The sequence below is a fragment of the Centroberyx affinis genome, unplaced genomic scaffold (genome assembly GCF_046629955.1).
Source record: "Centroberyx affinis isolate AG114_WGS23_722 - 3 ecotype Tasmania unplaced genomic scaffold, CSIRO-AGI_Caff_v1 ptg001569l_1, whole genome shotgun sequence".
Classification (NCBI taxonomy): Eukaryota; Metazoa; Chordata; class Actinopteri; order Beryciformes; family Berycidae; genus Centroberyx; species Centroberyx affinis.
The window spans coordinates 28527-49947 of NW_027280020.1; the positions used below are offsets into that span (position 1 = coordinate 28527).

General features: G+C 44.0%; 2 protein-coding genes across 3 annotated transcripts; one reads left to right on the plus strand and one right to left on the minus strand.

Moving 5' to 3' along the window:
- Positions 1-4132: 4132 nt before the first annotated feature.
- Positions 4133-14546, plus strand: LOC139650894 (probable ribonuclease ZC3H12D). Its single transcript, XM_071527680.1, has 6 exons — positions 4133-4226; positions 5633-6111; positions 9295-9434; positions 10325-10559; positions 11289-11395; positions 13061-14546. The coding sequence occupies exons 2-6, from the start codon at positions 5654-5656 to the stop codon at positions 14035-14037; spliced, it is 1917 nt and encodes a 638-aa protein (XP_071383781.1). The 5' UTR covers positions 4133-4226; positions 5633-5653; the 3' UTR covers positions 14038-14546.
- A 1511-nt stretch (positions 14547-16057) lies between these two features.
- On the minus strand, positions 16058-21111 carry LOC139650895 (TGF-beta-activated kinase 1 and MAP3K7-binding protein 2-like). Of its 2 annotated transcripts, none has more exons than XM_071527682.1 (3): positions 21023-21111; positions 19621-19701; positions 16058-17536 (listed from the first exon to the last, which is right to left on the minus strand). In XM_071527682.1, the coding sequence occupies exons 1-3, from the start codon at positions 21105-21107 to the stop codon at positions 17397-17399; spliced, it is 306 nt and encodes a 101-aa protein (XP_071383783.1). In that variant the 5' UTR covers positions 21108-21111; the 3' UTR covers positions 16058-17396. The 2 variants fall into 2 exon arrangements, with proteins under 2 accessions (XP_071383783.1, XP_071383782.1); XM_071527681.1 differs by having other exon boundaries at positions 19606-19701.
- Between the last annotated feature and the right edge of the window lie 310 nt (positions 21112-21421).

The following is a 21421-nucleotide window of genomic DNA, read 5'->3' on the forward strand; positions in this document are numbered from 1 at the left end:
GTATGTTGGGCCGGTCCCGACACCCGAGTGCAAAACACCAAAGCCAATGAAGAAAAACGAGAATCTTGTGGATTATCACTTTAACATGATGACATACGCATAACCTATAGTGACCTATAGTTTTGTACATTCACTATCTTACACACATACACACACACAGTCCCTGACAAGCAAGACACACACGTACACAGGATCACACACGACACATTCTCACACTACATCCATCAACACACACTCTCGGCTTCCAGATACACACAAGTCATCAATCTGCCCAGCCTGCAGATCTGTCAGTTATGTTTTCTTTCCTATGCACCGTTTACTATCAAGGACAAGCCAGCTTCAGCTCATCATTTATCTCATTTAGCTCAGGTGATTAAGTCTGGATTCGTTTTGCTGCCGAACTCTTCATTGCCTCTTGAATTGTACATAAATTCCTGCCCAGTCACGGTCAAGCAGGGTTCCTTCACAGAGCTGGAAAAGTATGGAAAATGAATTGAATAATTTCCAGGTCTTGAAGAGTTTGGGGATTTCGTATCCTATATCATCTCAGTTTTTATTGAAAAGAATAATCTTCAGCTAAGACTTGTATGGCCTTGTTGACGGTCATTTTGTCCTAATACTTTCAACATACATCACACTGAACAACCAACCAGAATCTTCAAATACAGTAACTAAGGAGTCTTAAATATCAGAAGAATCAGTGGTGTGGTGTGGTGAGGAGGCTGCAGTGGCTTCTCTATTGAAAGGGGATTTATACTTTACGAAAGCCACATCTAAATCAAGAATACCAAATGAAAGAGGAAATTCTTAAATAGAATGCGACAAAGTCGATAAAGCGAGGCCCACACAACTCGGTGACACCATTAACTTAAGAGTATAAAAGTTTTTGAAACAAAGGAATAAGTAAGAAACCGCTGATTTGGCTGCTATCAAATCAAACCAGGACTGTCTTAATAAAAGTAGACATGCTGAGGAAAGGTGACTGTGCATTCTCCAACCCCCTTCCACCTTTATTTGCTTTGCCTCTACATCATCCATATTTGCATCACGGGACAAAACGTCCCATGATGCAGCCCGTCCATCTCGTCACCCGGGTTTTTTTTTGGAATACACACCTTGCTTAAACCCAGACAAGCCCAGACTACACATATAGGTCATGCGCTCGTCACACAGCTTGGTTATAGAATCAAATCATCCATCATTATTATCTGCGGTGTCTCTTCCTCATTTCGTGCATGTATGGAAAAAAAATGTAGATGAGATTTAAGGAACCAAAAGCATAGCATGTCATTCATTTCAGAAATGAAACTCTTAGCTCTTATTTGTCTCATTTTGTTTTTCCAGCATCCCTCACTTACAAATCCTTATGTCGTTCAAGGGTCACAGGATCACTATGACTCTGACCTTTAACCTCCTCAGTTGCTTGTAATGTTAATGTATGAAGTGAAGCTTTTTCTACTGTTGCGTTGACGGGAGGCTGCTTTGGGCATCGGCTAAATGCCTAAAATGCCTAAATGGCATATACATATCTCTGGAGTGACGACAGCAGTGCTGAGACTGTACAACATATAGGCGTTCCTGCTGATAACTGTGATTTTGCAGGTTGACTGACAGCTCACTTCTATAGATAACAGCAGCAGACTGGGAGAGCAGCTGCAGTGTTACAAAGTACTATACTCTACTTTTTATATATTTATTGACTTCGATCGATCATTTGCCCCTGTACTGTGGAACGACCTGCCTGAGGAGAATAGACTAGCAAATTCAGTGTCATCTTCTTCTTAAATCACTTCTCGAGACTTTAATAGACTTGCTTTAATGTAATTACTATTCATGTTTTTAATATTGTTTGTTTTCTATTAATTATTGTTTGTGTTTTGTGCCTTGGTTCTCTTGCTCTCTGTTAAGCACCTTGTAAACTCTGTTTCGGGATTGTATTGTCTCCCTTAGGAGAAATTTGTCTTGGGCATTCGAGAGAACACAGGTGACATAGCAGCACACAGCCTCTCCATATACACACAATATATCCGTATACATGTACAATCAAACTACAGTTAACATTCAGTAACACACACAGATCCATATACACCAGAACATACACACCATACACACCACTAATATTAGTATTAGTAATAGCAGTATTGGTATTAGTATTAGTATTAGTATTACGTTGCTGTCATGTTGTCATCACCCTGTTTCTTTCCCTTGCTAATCTGAAAAGTACCAACTGAAAACTTAAGTCCCGCTTCCTGCATGCCACTCAGTTCTGGTTATGAAATGTGACGTGAGAAGACACTTAATTACATCTCAAATATATTCAAATAAGCTTCAGGATTACATCCCGGGCCTAGGGCTTGGTAACAGCTCAGCAGATTGTAAAACAGTGAACGAACAAAGGATATTGGGCAATTTCCGTCCAAAAATATCAAAGAAACAACTACACATGCCAGTGTTTCCCTGAATAAGGAAGGATTGGCGAGTAAGTGTGTAGGAAGTTCCTCAGTGGGTTTGCAACAGCAAAAACAAACGCTCTCATATCAGCTCAGTCCGTGCACTTTAGTCAGTGCCCCCTTGAGACTGAGTGGCTCTTGTAAACAGCTGAGCAGGAAATTCAGACTGAAATTCAGACTGAGTCTTCCCGTTTTCTGGTTGCAGATTCAAAAGGTAAATCTGTAGTTTGAATCCTAATTTCTCATCAGTATCATCTACCCAAGAAATCCAAATGACACAAGAACAAGGAATTTGACTAGAACACACTGTTTTTCATTTTTCTTGTATTTTCTGTCTATTTATTTTTCTCTTAATATGGTAGTGGTGACATTATTATTATGATTAGTAGTAGTAGTAGTACTTTATTTTATTATTATTTTTTTTCCTCTCTCCTTTCCCCCAGTTCACCATCAACCAACTGTCACTGTAAATAAGAATTTGCTCTCAACTGACTTGACTTAAATTAACTTCAAATAAAGGTTAAATAAAGATAAATACTTGCGCTCAGTTATTCTAACCCGTCTGTTTGACAGCCTGACCCTCTGCTGAATGAGCTAAATGTTGTTTTATGTTGGCGTGTCACTCTGACTGACAGTTTTCTTTGTTGGTTTGACAGACAGCTGACGGCATATTTGGAATTCTACATGAGATTGATACCAGGATCGAGCTTCACGCCTGAGCCAGGTGCTGCGAGGAGGGAAACATCTCACTGGGCTCAGTTACTCCTTGTGATTCACTATGAAGGAATCTGAAAGGCAGCTAATATTTATTTTACTATTCAGTATAATATCTGGCTGGGCAGTAGGGTTTGACTTATATGGGTTTTTTAAGGCCGATATACGAATACAGGTGTTATTAGACTGAAGATGCCAATAGCTGATATTTTGCCCTGGTATTCAATATCTTTAAATGTGATTATTTTTATGCCAAAAGATTACGAGTATTCAGTGTTTCCCCCTGAATTTTATGCTTATGAGAGTAGGAAAAGCCTCTGAAACAGCATTTGGTCCATCATGTGACACTAAAACTCTCCATTGAAAACCAGACTAATGAACTTCTTTTAGTGTTAGCAGCCAGAAAGGGAGATCCACTGCATCTATTCAACGGTATGGGGAAACATTAGGCCTTTTATTGAGCAATTAAATTGAATAAACACAATGTGGAAAGAAAATAAAAGTTCATTGTTTACTGTTTTCTGTAGCTGTGATCAGGGAGGGACTTCCATTATATCACAGGTGGAACACATGACTGTCTGATACCTGATGTTTGATAAAAGGCCATATATCACCAACCTGATATATTAGTCTAACAACGGGAATCCTCCTGCTCTACTGTTGCTGTTACAGACACCGACAGTCAGTGCAGGAAGGTGTGCAGTGCTGTAACACCACACCAGGAAGAGCCCAGCAGGGGGGGAAGAGGGGGAAAATACAACCTCCAGGCTCCCAGGTGAACATCATGACCCTCCGCAGCAGGCCCCGACTCCTGATGAGGAAGTAATTACAATTTACACAGCTTTTTCTTCCTTGCTGGCCTGAGTCAAAATTTTTTTTCTCAGCAAGTGAGCAGCCACTTCCTCCTATGACTAATAAGAGGCGCTTCTCACACACACACACACACACACACCGGGCTGACTGCCTGTCAGACTGAGTGAGTGAGTGACTGAGTGAAGCAGCTCACACACAGCAAGAGGGATCCAGCGGGGCAAATGCTCCAATCCACCTCTCACTGAACGTGTAAGTACAGAAGAAAACTGAAAACTTAACAACAGGAGGCTTTTTGATAGGCTTTAGTTTGTGTTTATGTGATTTCTCATTCAAGAGTTTGCCTGCTGTCTGTCTTGTTAAGGCTTGTCGTGTGTTAGATCCTGAGAGACTCGGTGTCATGTCAGGTTGTGTGTTGACTTGTGTACGGAGCAGGGAGTGGAGGGGGGTGGGGGGTGGGAGGGGGTCACTGGAGTTCGCCGTGTGAACAGTGCAGAGCAGACAAGACAGAGCAGAGATAGTCTTTACACTCTGGAGAAATGGGTCTGAGTGCTGCCAGTGAACCGGGTTTGTCAAGTCAAAAACAAAGGATGTGGTTTGGTGCAGGTTGTAGCAAGCCTGTGCAAGGCAGAGTCCCGTGCAGGAGGAGGAGGCCGCCAGAGATGAAAATAACTTAATTTGTAATTCCCAGGCACTGGTTTCCTTTTATGGCCTGGCATTCGGATAAGACGCCTAATTGTTTTGGCCTTTTAGAACAAGAAACGCCTGGCGAGGTTTCTCACCGTGCATTAATTTCTTCCTCATTCATGAAATGCCAAGGCAACAAATCAAACGCAATAAAGCCTTATCTGTCCATCTCATGTAGCAAGGATCAAACAGATGGCATGATGGGAGAAATGTTTCAAAGTATGAAAGACATGTCGTGCATGTAAAGGATGGGGGTTTATGCACCGGCTCATGCTTTTTTAGAGGGACACACCTTGTTTAATCTTTTGTTCAGTGTTCATTTCAGCACCATTGTGTTTTCAGCTTTGCAAAGGTGATACAATACCTGTTACTATTTTTGGCAGAGAAACAGGAGATTGCTGAGTTTTTGTGCTCATAATAGAGCGGCTAGTGTTTGTGGGCTGGGAAGAAAAGTAAAAGGATGGGTTGAGTCATTTACCAGCCTTCACCCTCCAGTTCATCGATGAACTTCCAGTTCTCTCTCTCTTTGGCTGAGAAGTTTGGGGGGTTTCCAGATAGCTGTAAAATGTGCTTGGAATAGGGTGAGGCTCGCTATTTTGCAACACAAATACCCACGTTCAGGTTTTGGCTCATAGAGGGGGAGACATCCACATCGATTCCATTTCCATTTGTTGTGGAAACTGACCTCGATGAGACTGGAGGTAAAATTAGATCGGGGCTTTGTGCAGGACCCTCTGCTTCCTTTCTGTGTGTGTGTGATGGGGGCTTTCTTAACCAGTATGACGTGAGCGTGTGTTTGTGCATGCGTGTGCAGTCATGAGTTTGTGGCAGATTCTATCAGTGTGTGCCAAACCACAATCAAATGGTCCGAAAACCCCTGTGACACCGCGGCCGACTTCCTGTGTTTACAATGACAGAGGATGCCTCTGCCTCCGCCCCTTTTGACACCTGTCAACCGTTCCAAAACATAGGCGGTCGCCGTGGAGACGGTGATGAACCAGAATAAGGAGGCGAGAAGGATTCCCCAGTCAGACAGTCCTGAGAGGAGAGAGGAGAGGAAACACGTACAAACCCCAGACACTGAAGCAGCACTGTGGCACCCGGCGGCCGGCATGGACCACCAGCACACCAAGGTAGAGCGCTTCCTCAAGCTGGGATACTCTCAGGACGACATCCTGCGGGTTCTGGAGAGCCTGCGCCACGACGCTCAGACCAACGACATCCTGGAGGAGCTGATCAAGACCTGCCACACTCGCAGCTACAACAACAAGAGCCCCTCCACCGGCTCCATACCCAGTCCCAAACTGGTGGCCAGGGGCTGCAGCGTCCCGCAGCCGGGCCCCGGCCCTGGCCCCGGCCCTGCACCGCCCCGGCCTGGCCCCGCCACAGACAGAGACCCACCGGCGGGCTTCAGGCCTGTGGTGATCGACGGGAGCAACGTGGCTATGAGGTGAGTCAACTGCCAGCACATCTATCACCGATAACAGGTGTCCTACAGAAACCTAGTATCTCAGCTTTTGACATTTGTTTATGTTCAGCTGGCATTTTCTCCCACATGTATAAACTATTTCAGGACCCTGGGATCAAGGCAAAACTTGACAATACAGTGTGAAATATCAAAGATTTATGGCAGCCTGTTTTTACTCACTTCCTTAAAAAATGACTTTTTGGAGGTCTGAGGTTTCCATGGCTGTTGATTCCTGTCTCGAACAGAATGAAAATATTGTCCAGTGTTTCCAGTGTTGCTTGGACTCATAGAAACACTGGCAATGTTAAAACTTCCAGTGTTAAAATAACACTGACAATTTTACTGTGTATGATATTCTCTACTCACGCTTAAAATGTCTAAATTCTTGGATTTTTTTTTTGAAAACCATAACTGTATTTTTCCAGCTTGTGTTGAATCAATCTCAATCTGTAGGCAGTCGCCCTGCATACCAGCGCCTCCATTGTGTCTCAAATCTGGTTTCAGTTCAAAGATTTGATCGCGCCACACTTCCTCTTTAAAGAAGTGGGAAGTGAAAACCTGATCTGAGCTCATATTCTTCTCTTTGTCTGCTGGATTTAAGATTGTGTGATTTCTGAAGGGTAGTGTGAGGTGTGGGAGGTTACCACCATACATTTTACAGTGATGTTTTAGCCATTTAGCTGATACTCTTGTCTTACAATGAGTGTAACAGTAGAGTAAACTTAATTTCCTAGTTCAAACCCCCCCAGTTGCCACCTTTGTCAAGCCTGACCTAAATCGGATGCCAAGGAAGTAATGGCTCGAGAACTGTTCAAACAAAAAACATTGTGAGCAGGTGGAGCAAACAATATGAACTCAAAACTGAAAACAAAAGAGAAATCCAGCCACACAAATCCCGTAATATTTTCACTACCCATTTCCTGTAAGGAAATAGAGCAAGCCGGGAAGAGAGGAGTTTCAGACGAAGAGGACAAAGGTTTTTACTGTCACGCTCATTTCTCAGGCGTAGTAAACCTCGGTGTAGTCGAGCCTCGAGCATGAAATCTCAGATCCTGTGAAATGTCCTGTCAAAGTTTTAACCCTAAATTCTTATTCACTATGCAGCACAGTGATACTAATGGAAATTCATTCAGTTTTATGTGCGCTTTTTTGTGTAAACGTCTGCAGAAATTTCACACTAAATGGTGCACACACAAATAAGGAAACCTCAGTAAAAGCTCACGTCTACCAGGACACAAGTCACTTCAACTTGGGATTTTGCACACCTGATTAAACCTCATGTCCAAACCCCATTAACTCCCACAATTGACCATAAATCGTTAACTTTTTCTCATCATTTAAATATTTTTTTTTTATCAATATCCCATGCACCACATATTTGATTTGACAAACTATGCATAATCGTAATGTATAGTTTGTAGAAAGTAAGCACTTTCCTAGATAAAGTTTGTCTTTGATGTTCTGCATCAGCTAATGGGGATCCTAATAAAATCCTAAAATCCTACTCCTTAAAATATCAATTTCTGTGTGAAAAGTGATGCTTTTTTTGTCAGTCAGCTGGGTCAACGTTTCTCAACCTTTTTAGCTCAAGAAAACGTAAAACAAAGCAACAGATTACTCACAACCAGATGCAGCAGCTGCAAATGTGCAGAATGTGAAACTTTGACATCAAGTGAGAATTTTTATTTTCCATTTCCCGCCTATTTTCCTTGATTCATTTCTGTAAGAAAGTTAGAGGTTGCAAATATGCATTATTCCCCAAGAAGAAAAGTTTAAAAACAGTGAAAGTCATGCATTGAGGATATCTTTCTTTCAGATTCAAAAAATCATCTCATGCTAAGTCTCATCTTGTACCTGTTGTATGCAAAGAGTCTCACCACTTCCTGTTGGCTGGGTGAAGGGGAACCCCCGCCAACATGCGCGCACGCACACACACATACATTATTTACTGTCTCCTGTAGACAAACTAATCCAGTGTACTCCCTCAGAGCTCCTGCAGCTCACATCCTGGTCCCATGCAGCCCAGTTTTGGACTTTAGATCATAGAGGTTTGTCTGTCAGGTTAACTTCCATCCACAGTGCAGCTAACGGACGCTGACCCAACGTTTCTCTTCAGGATGCTGAGATGAGTCACAGTCACAGATAATGATCTCAACGCAAGACGTTAATACAGGGTTCCCACACTCAGTTGGCCATCAAATTCAAGAGCTTTTCAGTGACTTTCAAGGCTTTGTTTAGTGAAATTCAGGGCTCAAAATTGGTCCTTTATTGAAAATTAGACATCAGGCAAAATTAGAGGCTTCATGTTTTACTTGTGAACATGCTCAAGTGAAGAAATCCTGGTGAAACCCTTCATTTTGAAACTGCTGCTGTATCAACACAAATATCCATCACAGGGTTTTCCTCAGGATGTGAAGAGTTCGGTGCTTTATTGTAATAAAAAAAAAACCCAAGTATTTTCAAGGCCAGCCATTCATTTTCAACAACTTTTAACTTATGAACTTTTAAGCTCCTTCAATGGCCACCAATGTGAGCTCCTTAACAGTATCTATTCTGTGTAAAAGGTCAAAGGTTATGACCACAGTTAACATTTCATATAAAAAAAAAATGATACCCATAAATGCTACCAAACAATATGTTATCCACTTTTGTACCAGCAACATTTGCAGGACAAGACAGAGAGAGAGACAGGAAAGACTAGGAGAGAGAGAGGGGGATGACATGAGACAAAGGTCCTGAACCAGACCTGAACCCATGACACCGTGCCCACATTGTCCGTGTCCCAGACCACTGAGCCACCAGGACGCCGTGACATGACATTTAAAAAAAGTCCTTTTTCTCAGTTTCACTACTTGTTCACTACCCACAAGGTGTTGCTCTTCTGTCAGGCCGAATCACTTACAGTTACAAAGAAACCGGCTTCCTGTTTTTCCAGTTCAGAGTTAATTGTGGAGCCAGATATCACTCGAGGCCCTGTAGGATAAAGTGCACATGAACAGTCTTGTTGCTGCGCTTCTGCAGAAGTGCTCAGGACGACTCTGAGCACGTGCGTTGCGCCACCACCTACTTCCTGAAAAAAAAGGGAGAAGAGATGCGTAACCCGCTCAGAAACAGAAAAGAGGAAGTTCATTTTTGTTTGACTCTGAGTTGTGTGTGTCTTTGTAGCCATGGCGACAAGAAGGTGTTTTCGTGCCAGGGGCTTCATCTGGCGGTGAAGTGGTTCTGGGACAAAGGCCTGCGGGACATCACCGTCTTCGTCCCCCTGTGGAGGAAGGAGCAGCCGAGGCCTGAGGCGCCCATCACAGGTGAGAGGACCTGACCGCAGCTAGGTGACCCTGTCCAGCCACTTTGACACAGACAGACACAGTGTGAGTGAGGCATATGAACACCCAACACTAGTCTGAGGTCAGTTAAAGGGGAAGTCCACCCATTTTAAGAATTCACATATGTTGTTTCTGTGCCCCAGGACAGTTCAAGTCAGTGTTTGTGAACTTGCATCGCTCTTTCCTAAAGCGAGAAATCAGACAGAAAACCCGTGAACTTGTGATGTCACTGGGATGTAAAATCAGGGTCAGCTGCTCCATAGACAATGAATGGAGCACTGACTTTGTGGAGCCATAAGATGCTAAGTGTAGTTGTCACACCAAATTTATATTTTAGGATTGCTAATGGGAATAAACCATAAATCCTCATTTGGGTGCAGGAATTCACACAAAAATCTTATGGGTCAACAAAGTCAGTGCCCCATTCATTCAAAAATCCTCCTTTAAGTTTTGTTTGGCAGCTAATCCGCGTTGCTGTGACGATAATCCAGGTGGAATGGGGAAGTCTTACCAACCACAGTGAAATCCAATATGTTGTTCATGTTAGATCAAGTTAGGCTAAATGCAGTTTTACGACTTTCCTCAGAGCGTTCATCAGCACAGTCCACAAGGAAAGATGATCTTTAGCCCCGAGTGCAATTTCAAATGCTTTACTTTATGATCATGCAATAAACGTCTCACTATCAAAGCGATGATACGGTGGAGAAGGGCTGTGTGTCCTGAAACGTGCAGGACACCTGCCTCAGGAAACGTTTATCTGTTTAAGTTCCTTGGTGAAATTCAAGGAGCCAAAGAAGCTTAAACACCCAAAGAAATGCAACTTGAGCACTTATCCATGTAAATCTCTGACTCTATTCTTGTGTGGCGCGCAGATCAACATATTCTCCACGAGCTGGAGAAGAGGAAAATCCTGGTGTACACGCCGTCCCGCTGCGTCAACGGCAAGAGGGTGGTGTGCTACGACGACCGCTACATCGTCAAGCTGGCCTTCGACTCGGACGGCATCATCGTGTCCAACGACAACTACCGCGACCTGCAGACGGAGAACCCCCAGTGGAAGAAGTTCATAGAGGAGAGGCTGCTGATGTACAGCTTCGCCACCGACAAGTAAGACCGACTGGGGCTTCAGGCCAGATCGCCGTACACAGGGATTTGTGTCGGATCGCTCGCACTTTGATTTTGCCCCATTTCAAAATTGCCCTTTTATAATAATAGGTATTTAAGGCTATGCAGCACTACAAAGGTAAACATCAGTAACTACTGTTTTTGTTTGCCTTAAAGGTTAAAGGTCATGATTTGGTTTGGATTTTATATCAGCAAAATTTCTACCATTAATAGACAGAGTATGGCATTGGCTTGGCTTGATTCCCGTGATAAAAAGTATGTAAAAAGCTTCAGGAACTGGCATTCATATTATGTTACTATCCACTTCTGTACCAACAATGCTTCTGGTGGGATGGGAAACAAACTTTTATGTCATATCTCAGTTTCACTACCAATGCCATTACTACTGTTTGGCTTCTTAGGACCATACGATACATATGCACCACTTTCGACTGTACCTGCCTTTACTTTTGCCAGTCTCCATCTCTGTTAAAAGCAATACTGCCCATCTAGTTTGCCTCCAAATGCTGACTGTTACAGTCAAATCTAGTCCTGTTTCTCTCCACTGCATGCTGTCTAATACAGAAAAGTGTTCAACATAATAAAAATGGCTTTATTATGGCTTTTGGAAAGGGTTGGTTAAGTGTTTAAGAGTTAATGAATATCCTCATTATCAGCGAACACTTATTTCCTGTCACCTTGTTCCTTAACTTCGCCTCTCCTCCGTTCCAGGTTCATGCCTCCGGACGATCCTCTGGGAAGAAACGGTCCCGCCATTGACGATTTTCTGAGGAAAAAGCCGTGGGCCCCGGACAACAAGCAGCAGCACTGCCCTTATGGTTGGTTGACATTTCTCTCTCACACAACAGGCAGTTCTAGTCATGTTACATTTCCTTGTAACTCGCCTGGGGGATTTACTAGCAGCCCATTCAATGTGAGCCAGCTGAAAGGCATTTTTTAAGTGTGTGATCAAGAGATGGGTAATCTCTTAAAGTGACAATCGACGAGAGTTTCATGTAAATACATTTCTGTTTTGCTGCTCTTTATCCGCGATTAGTGATTCAAGTTATAGCCAGTTCATGAAAGCTTTCACATTTGCTGTTCTAAACACCCGGTGTCTGGTAGCTCTTTCCCGGGAAAAATCCTCTGGAAGTGATGCGCTTTATGTTTCCAGTTTGCTTGGAATAAATAAATTCCTGAGCAGCGATAGCCACCATGGCTGAACAGACAAAGAAAAGAGTGCCACCTACAGAAACTCAAACTTCATCAACAGAAAATCCAAGGAAAGAGACGTCACAGTCCCGCCCACACTGTTTGATTGACATCTGGGAAGTGCAGTGCAGAAACATCACAGAAATGAGCGCTCAGCACCAAAGATGTTGCCAAAGTAAAAAAAAAACCCCAACAATCTCACAGATTAAAAATTCACACCAGCCAAGCTTGGTTCATCCGGAAGAATTGAAACGTGGCTTTGTTCTCAAATCAGAAACTAATTTACATGTTAAGCATTTAGCTCAAACCCTTACCTTAAGTGACTTCCAGTGAATGAGCAGGTAGTGGGAGACTACTGCTCAAACCTGTGACCTTTTGATAACAGGATGATCTATCTAACCATTAGGCTGCTCTGCCACCACGGCCACACTATGAACTTAATCTGGGCGGACGACCAGAACAAGCAGAACCAAAACAAATATTATAGCCCGTGTTTGTATTGGGAGGAAAAGCCATCATGTTGGCAAACAGTGAAAACCTCATATCGCCCACTTCAACTTTTCAGGAACTAAGCAGGAACTAAAACAACCTTGTTTTCAATCTGACCACTATGCTTTTTTGAGTTTATCCAGTGGGGTTTAAAAGGGATTCATAAGACCAAGGGGTTGTGAAACGGACTTACAGGTAATGTTCATGTACCTTGTGATTTCTTAAAAATGACGGTTAATGGGGAAAATGAATGGGGATTTTGTCAGGAGGGAATGTAACCAGTAGGGGGCGCTGGCTGTTGCCTTCCTTCCCTATTCTATAGGCACTCCAAACGGGAACTTGGACAGAAGTGTGAGCATATGCAAATTTGTGGGAGGAAACCCATCTGTCACGGAGAGATTAGTTGAGGAGTGATTCATTTGCCCGCCTGTCAGTCAGTTATTGGCCCAGAGAGAGGCAGCAGCGTCCCGAACGCACAAACAAACCCCTCTTTATCAACACCCGGGACAATGAGAGCCTGGGGGCAAGCGACAAGCCTGGGAATGGGATTAGTCCTGTAAATGGACTACTAAGAGCCCTAATAGCGTTTGCCTGTGTATCTAAGGCCCAAAAAAGCCAGAGACTAGACTTAATTTGTTTGCTAAGCTAAGTGTGTTTACAGTACTGCAGACAGGAGGAGAGGGCTTACAGCGCACTCAGACACACACATCCGTGTTGACAGCCTCTTGAAGAGATACAGGATCACATCTGTGGCCCTGGTGTTTTGAAAGCCTATAAATAACCCCCTTATTTATTTCTTCCAGGAAAGAAGTGCACTTATGGAGTGAAGTGCAAGTTCTACCACCCAGAGCGAGCCAACCAATCACAGCTGTCCGTGGCGGACGAGCTCAGGGCCATGAGCAGGCCGGCTGCGGACCGAGCCAAGCCCTTCGCCTTGCCCCCTGCCCCGCCGCCGCTGGGCCAGACGCTCAGTCAGGACGCTCACCGCTGCCTGGCCCCGTACCAGCTGGAACACACTCTCACCCATCCACACAGATACCCCTCCTCCACCCCGCCGCCGCCCCTGAGCACCGAGGACCCGTCCCACAGGGCTTCACCCAGCGAGCAGTTTCTCTACCAGAGGGACACCAGCAGCCCACGAAACCCACCGAGCACCCCCGGCCTCCGTCTGTGCCCCAGCCCGGACGTGGACGAGGCTTTCGGCTCCCTGGACAGCTATCTGTCCAGACTGTACATCCAGGACAGATCTCAGAGCAGCGAGAGGCTTTCTTACGGCTACAGCAGCGGGGTGGCCAGCTGCACCCAGAGCCACGAGGACTACTTCCCGTCCGGGTCGTACAACGGGAACACCCAGAGGTCCTGCAGGGGCGGGCACCCCTCAGGAGGGTATTACCCCGCTCAGAACGGCTGCGACCAAACCTGCAACCAGTGCGGGTACGGCCATACGCACCGGCTGCCCCGGCCCCCAGCGGGCAGCTCCTGTCCACCCCTGCTCCCCCAAAACGGTGACCGTCCCAGCCACTTTTCAGAGCAGCAGTATTTCAGGCAGCCGTTCTCACACAGGCAGAGCCACAGTTTGCCCGAGGACCCCTGGGGGCCGTCTGGGGGCGGGGCCAAGACGCCCACCAGCGAGCAGAGGAAGAGTCTGAGGAGCCAGCTGAGCACGCTCTTCCCTCAGAACATGGTGGAGCACGTCATGAGCGTTTACCCTCATGTTGAAGACATGTCCGAACTGATTTCTCTCATCCAGAGGTACAGGACCAGCCACATCTCCTTCTAGTGAGACAAGAGTTTTGGAAGTTCAGACTCAAACCTGGCCCACGCTGGAGTTCTCATCCCACCAGCAAATCCTGAAAACTGAAAAAAAAAAAAAAAAAGAACACTTTTGGCCCGTAGGGTCTTGTCTTTTATAGTGACTGTGAATTTACATAACAAATGATACTGTGGTAAAACTATTACTCTTGCTTGAACGCAATGTGAGTTTGATGTCAAACATCCCAACCCTTCTCTGTATTTTAAGCATTAAGGAAATCCTCATTTGATGAAGCCTTGAAAATGTAGCAGACTGAACTCTATTTCTTTAGATAATCTATTGTGAAAGTGCAATGCACTACCCTCTGTATGCTATTTTTGTAGCATCGACAAATTGTTATCAAAGCAGCATGTGTTGTTTTCTCATGTTGCCTCAAAGTGAGGAACGCTATTCTATACTTCTGTAAAGAAAGATATTTACCTGTTTTTGATATGAATTACAATGACTCATCTTTTTGCTATGCATGCAAAATAAAAGCACTCAAACTTCTCAGGATGTAAAATCTATGATCAACTCATTATACCACAGGCACAGCACATCATAGAGTAACATTGAGGACATTTCATAGACAGGAAAGAAAACTTTATCTTCAACCATCCACAGTGGCAAGAGAATTCAAGCCATTTTAATTATTTTGGATCCATTACCATTAGCCCTCTTCATGCTAAGTGGGAACTAAGGCTTCAACCACCCTTTGCAACTTGAAGCTTTTGCCACTTTTGTTTGGCTGCCAGTGTATGGATTTGAAAATAGTAGAGACCAGTTGAGCACAGGTTGCCTGACTGAGTTGTAGGTTGACTGACTTACCACCCACAACCAAAATCAGCAGCCTTTGGCTGCTAGTAAGTGTTATTTTCTCTATGTCAAACAAGCTTCCTGTATTTTTTGGTAAAAACTATGTAGGACTCTACTGCCATCTACTGGAGAAAAGAGCAATCCTGAGAGCTGTACCAAAACCTCAGAAAGAAGAAAAATTCAGAATAGATTTTTTTTTTATTTTTACAAATAACTTATCTGTTACAAAGACAGTTTTCCCAGCTAAAATCAAAAACACTTTAGATATCCAAATTATTTTTTTTCCATTTAATAAAACATGAATGAACTGCCTCTTCACACCAAGGTGCAGATAAAACTGAAAACTGGTTTCTTTGGGTTGGAAAAGGAAAAGTATGGCATAAGTGCTTAAGAGACAACTAATAATTCATCTTCTACTTTAATTGGTTTTAAACAATACTAAGGTTCTGGTTTTAAAAATGGCACTTTGATTTGTGACAGCATAGATTATCAATACAAATACGGTTCTAAGGCACTAATGCAAGGCAACGTTTCACAAAATGTGGAAAAAAAATTCACAAAATAACTATTCCACAGTTAAGGTAAATTAATTGCGATAAGTAAACTTTTGAAACATCCTCATCAGTAAAAAGCTTAAGAGGACAAATTAAGCCAAATAAAAATAAGATAATACAGAGTGGACAGTTATGGTGTGCTTGTGTTTTGCTAAAATGACATGACAGAACACTTTTTATTTATTTTTTGCCTTGTCTGCTTCTGAGATGTTGTGAATTTCTGACCTGGTGTACATAAGGCATGTGACCTATATAAATATTTCTTAATTGGAAACAGGAATACTTAAAACATTCAAACATATTTTCACTTTGATCGTTGGTACACTCATGAAAAAAAAACCCAATTCAGGCTGCATAGCAACTATTTGAATTATGAAAATCCCAAAAAGGAAACAAGTCGCCTTTCAACCCAATTAGCTGCTGCAGGGAAACTTTGATACCAATCCTTTAGTCAATCTTACATCTGATTCAAAGTGTACTGTAAAATTCATGTGTCTCTTCTTTGCACTGAGGTGTAAGATGTCCCCAAACATTAAACCTACATTCCAGTTGTCAGATAAGATGGCAGTTTGTAATTTGTTTTTTGATCCCCCCCCTCCCCATCCCATCCCATCCCTTCCCCCCCTCCCCTCCCCAACAGTCCCAAGATCTTTGGCGTCCTGAAAAAAAACTCCTCCATCGTTTTCTCGACTCGGCTGCGTCTGCAGATCGTACACAGGGGGGGAAATTCAGCATTTACACAAGCGATGAACAGACTGGGGCAGACGTAGCTTTATGATGACTGCAAACGGTTTTCATTCTACTGTTCTGCTCCCTCTCCTTCTGCAAGGCTTCAACTCTCACAGAAATCAAGTAAAAAGCTTAAAAAGGGAACACGGTGCTTATTTGTTTGAAAGAGAGAAACAAAAACAAGACGAAAAAAAAAAACAAGTTAATAAAGTCTATAAAGCTATACTTACAGGAAATACAAGTGATTCATAGTGTGAGGAAGAAGGCTTTTAAGGCACATTCTAAAATTATGTACAGTAAAAAGCTCAAGGGTAGTTCTTGCCTCCGTGTACTGTACACAAAGCATGCAATTTAGTTTCCTTTTTTTTTTTATTAACTCATGATTGAAGAGACACAGACTGGTAGGGGATAGTAAGGGGAAGACGAGAGGCAAGTTTTAGTGGCAGTAACACTGCTAGTTCCCCCTTTGGCATCCTCTAGAAACAGCAACCAAACTTAAAAAGTCCACGAGTAGTCTGTTAGTTTTCCCTTCAGATGGAGAGCAGTGGCCAACCACAGTTCCCATTCCCGATCACGCCACCACAGAAGAAGAAGAAGATGAAAAAAAAAAAAGAAGAAATTCAGCAAAGGCACATTGTGGCACCTATGTTGGCTGCACGTGTGTCTTATGTGTGTGTGGTAGGTGTGTGTGTATGTGTGTACATGCATATGGAGCGGGTGTGTGGTGTGTGTGTGTGTGTGTTGGGAGAGTGTGTTTGTGGGTGTGTTATGTGTGCCATCACACTGCAGGACAACACTCGTAATACTGTAAATGGGAGCAGCGAGGTATCCCCGGGGGTTAACTGTCACCCGTTGAGCAGGAAAAAAAAAGGGGGGGGCGGGCTGGGGGTGGAGGCGACCCCACGCGATCCAAGTCTCTAAGGTGAGGTATCATCCAATCATCTGCCAGCCTTAGGAAGAAACACAAGCTGTAAACACTATCCAGTCAAGCCTTCAGTGGACAGCATTCTACAAACCTTAGAGAGGATAAAAAAAAACAAAAAAAAAACAAAAAGAAAACAAGGCCGCATGATGACTACGCCCCGTCCGAGTTTTCATACAACTAGGAAAAGAAACAAAAAGGGTCTTTTCTAATCTAGTCTGGTAGAAGGAAGGCGGGCGGAGGAGGAGGAGGCGGAGGAGGAGGAGGAGGAGGAAGGAGGTGGGGGGGCAGGCGGGGGGGGCGGTGTATGTCGCAGCCTCATTGGCTCAGAAGTGCCGCGGGAACTCGCACTGTTCACAGCGGTTGAGGGCAGGATGGTTGAGGAAGGTGCAGGCTGTGCAGCTCCACTGCGTCCCCTCGTCCTCCTCCTGGTCTGCTACGGGCTTCACGCTCTTACTGCTCGAGTCTGAGGACGGGGAGAGGGGGGAGAGAGAGAGAGAGAGGAGGGAGAGAGAGGGAGAAGAAGAAGAGGGAGAGAGTGAGAGGGGGAGAAGAACAGAGAGAGGGAGAAGTGGGAGACGGAGAAGGGGAAGGAGAGGGAGAAGAAGAGTGAGAGAAGGAGAGGGGGAGAGAGAGGGAGAGGAAGAGGGAGAGAGGGAGAAGAAGAAGAGGGAGAGAGGGAGAAGGAGAGAGAGAGAGAAGAGGGAGAGAGTGAGAGGGGGAGAAGAACAGAGAGAGGGAGAAGTGGGAGACGGAGAAGGGGAAGGAGAGGGAGAAGAAGAGTGAGAGAAGGAGAGGGGGAGAGAGAGGGAGAGGAAGAGGGAGAGAGGGAGAAGAAGAAGAGGGAGAGGGAGAAGGAGAGAGAGAGAGAGAGAGAGAGAGAAGAGGGAGAGAGTGAGAGGGGAGAAGAACAGAGAGAGGGAGAAGAAGTGGGAGAGGAAGAGGGAGAAAGAAGAAGAGGGAGAGGAGAGAGAGAGAGGGAGAAGGAGGAGACGGAGAAGGAGAAGGAGGGAGAAGAAAGAGGGAGAGAGTGAGAGGGAGAAGGAGAAAGGGAGAGGAAGAGGGAAGAGAAGAGGGAGAGAGGGAGGAAGAAGACGAGGGAGAGGAAGAGGGAGAGGGAAGAAGTGTACACAAATTAACAATACTGATGCAGCTTGATTATTCATTTTATCTCATTTTATCTCCATTTTATATATTTTTCTCCTCTTGTTTTTTTCCTTCCTTTTTCCAAAGCGCTTTGTAAACTCTGCTTTTAGATAACTGGCATATAAATAGATGCTGGTAGAACATTTTCATGATTTAATGAACTCTTCAAATACTGGTGACAAGAGCTAGAAATATAATCCTGAACACCAGTGGAGACTTTGCATCTGAAACTCCTTGAAACTACAGAGTATACGTGTTAAAAAAGTACTAATTTAAGGCTTTGATATTCAAATCTGAAAATCAAGTGGGCATACAGCCAATCTGAGAATAATTTCTTGTAGCATTTTTCAGAAAAGGTGCATGGTTGATGGACACAGGGAGGAAAGAGGAGAGAGGAGGAGGACAGGACAGAGGTACCGACCCGGTGGGAGAGGAGGGGAAGGACCAGAGGAAGGCTCCATCATGAGTTCAGAGGTCACATTATATCTACATCCTCTCCTGCCTGAACCCAGGCACCGTGGAGCCGGGGAGGGAGCGAGGGATGGAGGACGGATGGAGAGATGGATGGAAGGATGGATGGATGGGTGGAGATTACAGTGCAGGTAGGGGAGAAAGAAGAAAAGTGCAGAAATGAAGAAAACAATAGTGATAAATAGGGTTGGACCGATATAGCGGGCTGATATTAGCCTCTTAAATATCAGATATCAGCCGATATCGAGTCTCCTCCCTGACTATAGCAGCATAAAAACATCTCTAACAAAATTTGATTTTCTTTGCACATTTTATTTATTAATTTAATTGTAAATTAACTCTGCAGTTAAAGGCCTAATGTATCACAGAGTTTCCCTTACCCTTAATAGGTGAGCTTGCCTTAAAGTTGACCCAAACTTTGTTAAAGTTGACCCAAACTTTTTCAATGAAGAGTTTTAGTGTCTAAATGCTTTTTTTTCCAGAGACTTTTGCACCCTAGCAAGATTCAATTCTGGGAGAAACACTGAATTCTTGTAATTTCTGGCATGAAATTGATCAAATTCAAATCAAATTTAAAGATACTGAATATTGGCACAACATTATAGTGACTTCATTCTAAAAAACATCGGTATCGGCCTTCAAAAACCCATATTGGTCAAACCCTAGTCATAAAATATGAGATTGCAGGTGAGAAACATGAATGGAAGAGTGGAAGACTAAGTGAAGTTTGTACTGTCATGCTTTCAGATGCTTAAAGTCGATAAGCATGGACTGAAAACACGAGCATGCATAAATAAAAAAGGAAACTACAAGATCTAATGAGCGTCCCAGAAAAAAATAAAGACCACCCCAAGGCACAATTGGAATGCTGGAACCAGGGACGTCCTGTGACGACCATGCAACCTTTTCTAAACTTACCAACAGATAAAGTACCTTTGGGTTTGGGTGGGACCGGACCTAGGAATCCAATGTTGTCGTAAAAGGATTGGATTGCACTGGGATTAAAGTGTGGTCCTGTAAACAGATGAAAAAGAGGGTGGATTTACACGTTTGTTTTACATTTAACAGTGGATTTACAATTCAATTGTTGCATCTCATAGTGTCTATAAACCCAACACCTGGCATAGGCATGTATTCAAGCTGTAAACATAATCAATAACATATACTATGAATAGATACAAGCATTGCAAATGAGGCAAAGGTGTGCGGAATTGGAAAGAGTGACATCATGAGAAAAGCAGTCAATAGTCTTCACTTGTAGCACTTTTCAAAACAGTGCTATAAAGTGCATAATATACCTGGCATTTCAATCTCACTGTAGAATCAAGGTTCACACAGCTGAAAGTGTCAATACACACAAGGAGGAGGGGAATCTGATTTGTTCAAAACACCTCTGCAGATCATTTACATTTGTGTCCAATCCAGATTTCCACCATTTGAAAAACAGTGACACCAACTCTTACAAAATTAAAACAAATGGTGGCCCTTTTAAACAAGTACTTGATAATTGAAGTTCTTAGCTGACAAATGGATAACACTTTTACAGACTTGATACAAAATGGATATATAGCTGCTTAACTGATGCTTGGCGTGCCCCTACTGGCCCTACTCCATCACCTGCGATACTCTCCCACTGCCTAAATAAAAAAAAATATAAATACTATAAAAAAAGGTGAGTGCACCACCCACTTGCCTTTTTTCATTATGATTATTATTTTTTAAAATGTGGCTTGGCATCCTCTCTGGCCGCAATCTACATCCGGCTTTTATCAGCACCGGGATTGAAATGCCAGGTATAAACAGGGTCATGGCCTTTTTCGTCTCTGCTTCCTTCACCTGTGTAAACCGCTCGGTTTTGGAGGCTGGATCTGTCAGCAGTGGAGTGCTGCCAGGTGGCCAATAAATCCCTTGTTACCAACCAGCAACAGGATGCAATTCAGGAAACAACTGGTAGTTAACATTACAATGGCAGCACCTTGACTGCGTGTGCCGAGGGGGATGTGACCGGGCCCGGGCCGACCTGCCACAACCGGAGGCCAAGGATCACATTTTACCCGCCTCACTCACTCTGTCGCTGTGGTTTTTATCCATTACAGAACACAGACATACACAGAAACTCAAAGCCAGGACAAGACATCCGAGATTATGAGAAACACAGTGTCAACGTGAATGCAGAAAGCTTTCATCGCAACGCTGAAAGGCAGAACACACACCTAACGAGAGCCACACACACACACACACACACACACACACATAAACACACCCACCCCGACAAACACACACACACAGAAAGCAGTCAGCACAGCAACACACAGCAACAAGCGTCACCTCCTACCTCTTGTTTGAAGGAGATCGATTTCTTTGGTTAGGCAGTCAATGTCGATCTGCAGTATCCTGTTTTTGCATCGCAACTGCTGCATTTCCTCAATCTGACAGAGAGTGAAACAGGATCGTATCAGCTGCCAGTTAGCCGTCTGTCTGCCCGCCCGCTGCAGCCCTTAACCGCCCCGGGTCGCAGCAGGCGGGACATCCTGCGTCCAAGTCAGTGGAGCCAGATCTCAGCCAAGTGGCACTGGCCGTGTCACGAGGAGCGCTGACCTGAGGAGCTGGCTCGCCTCAGTAAATAACACTGAACCAAGGAGCTACTGAGCTCAGCAACACCAGCCAATTAACCTTCCGCTGCCACTTTTCCCCTCTGTTGACTCAAACACTAATAGCTGACAAAACCAGCTGA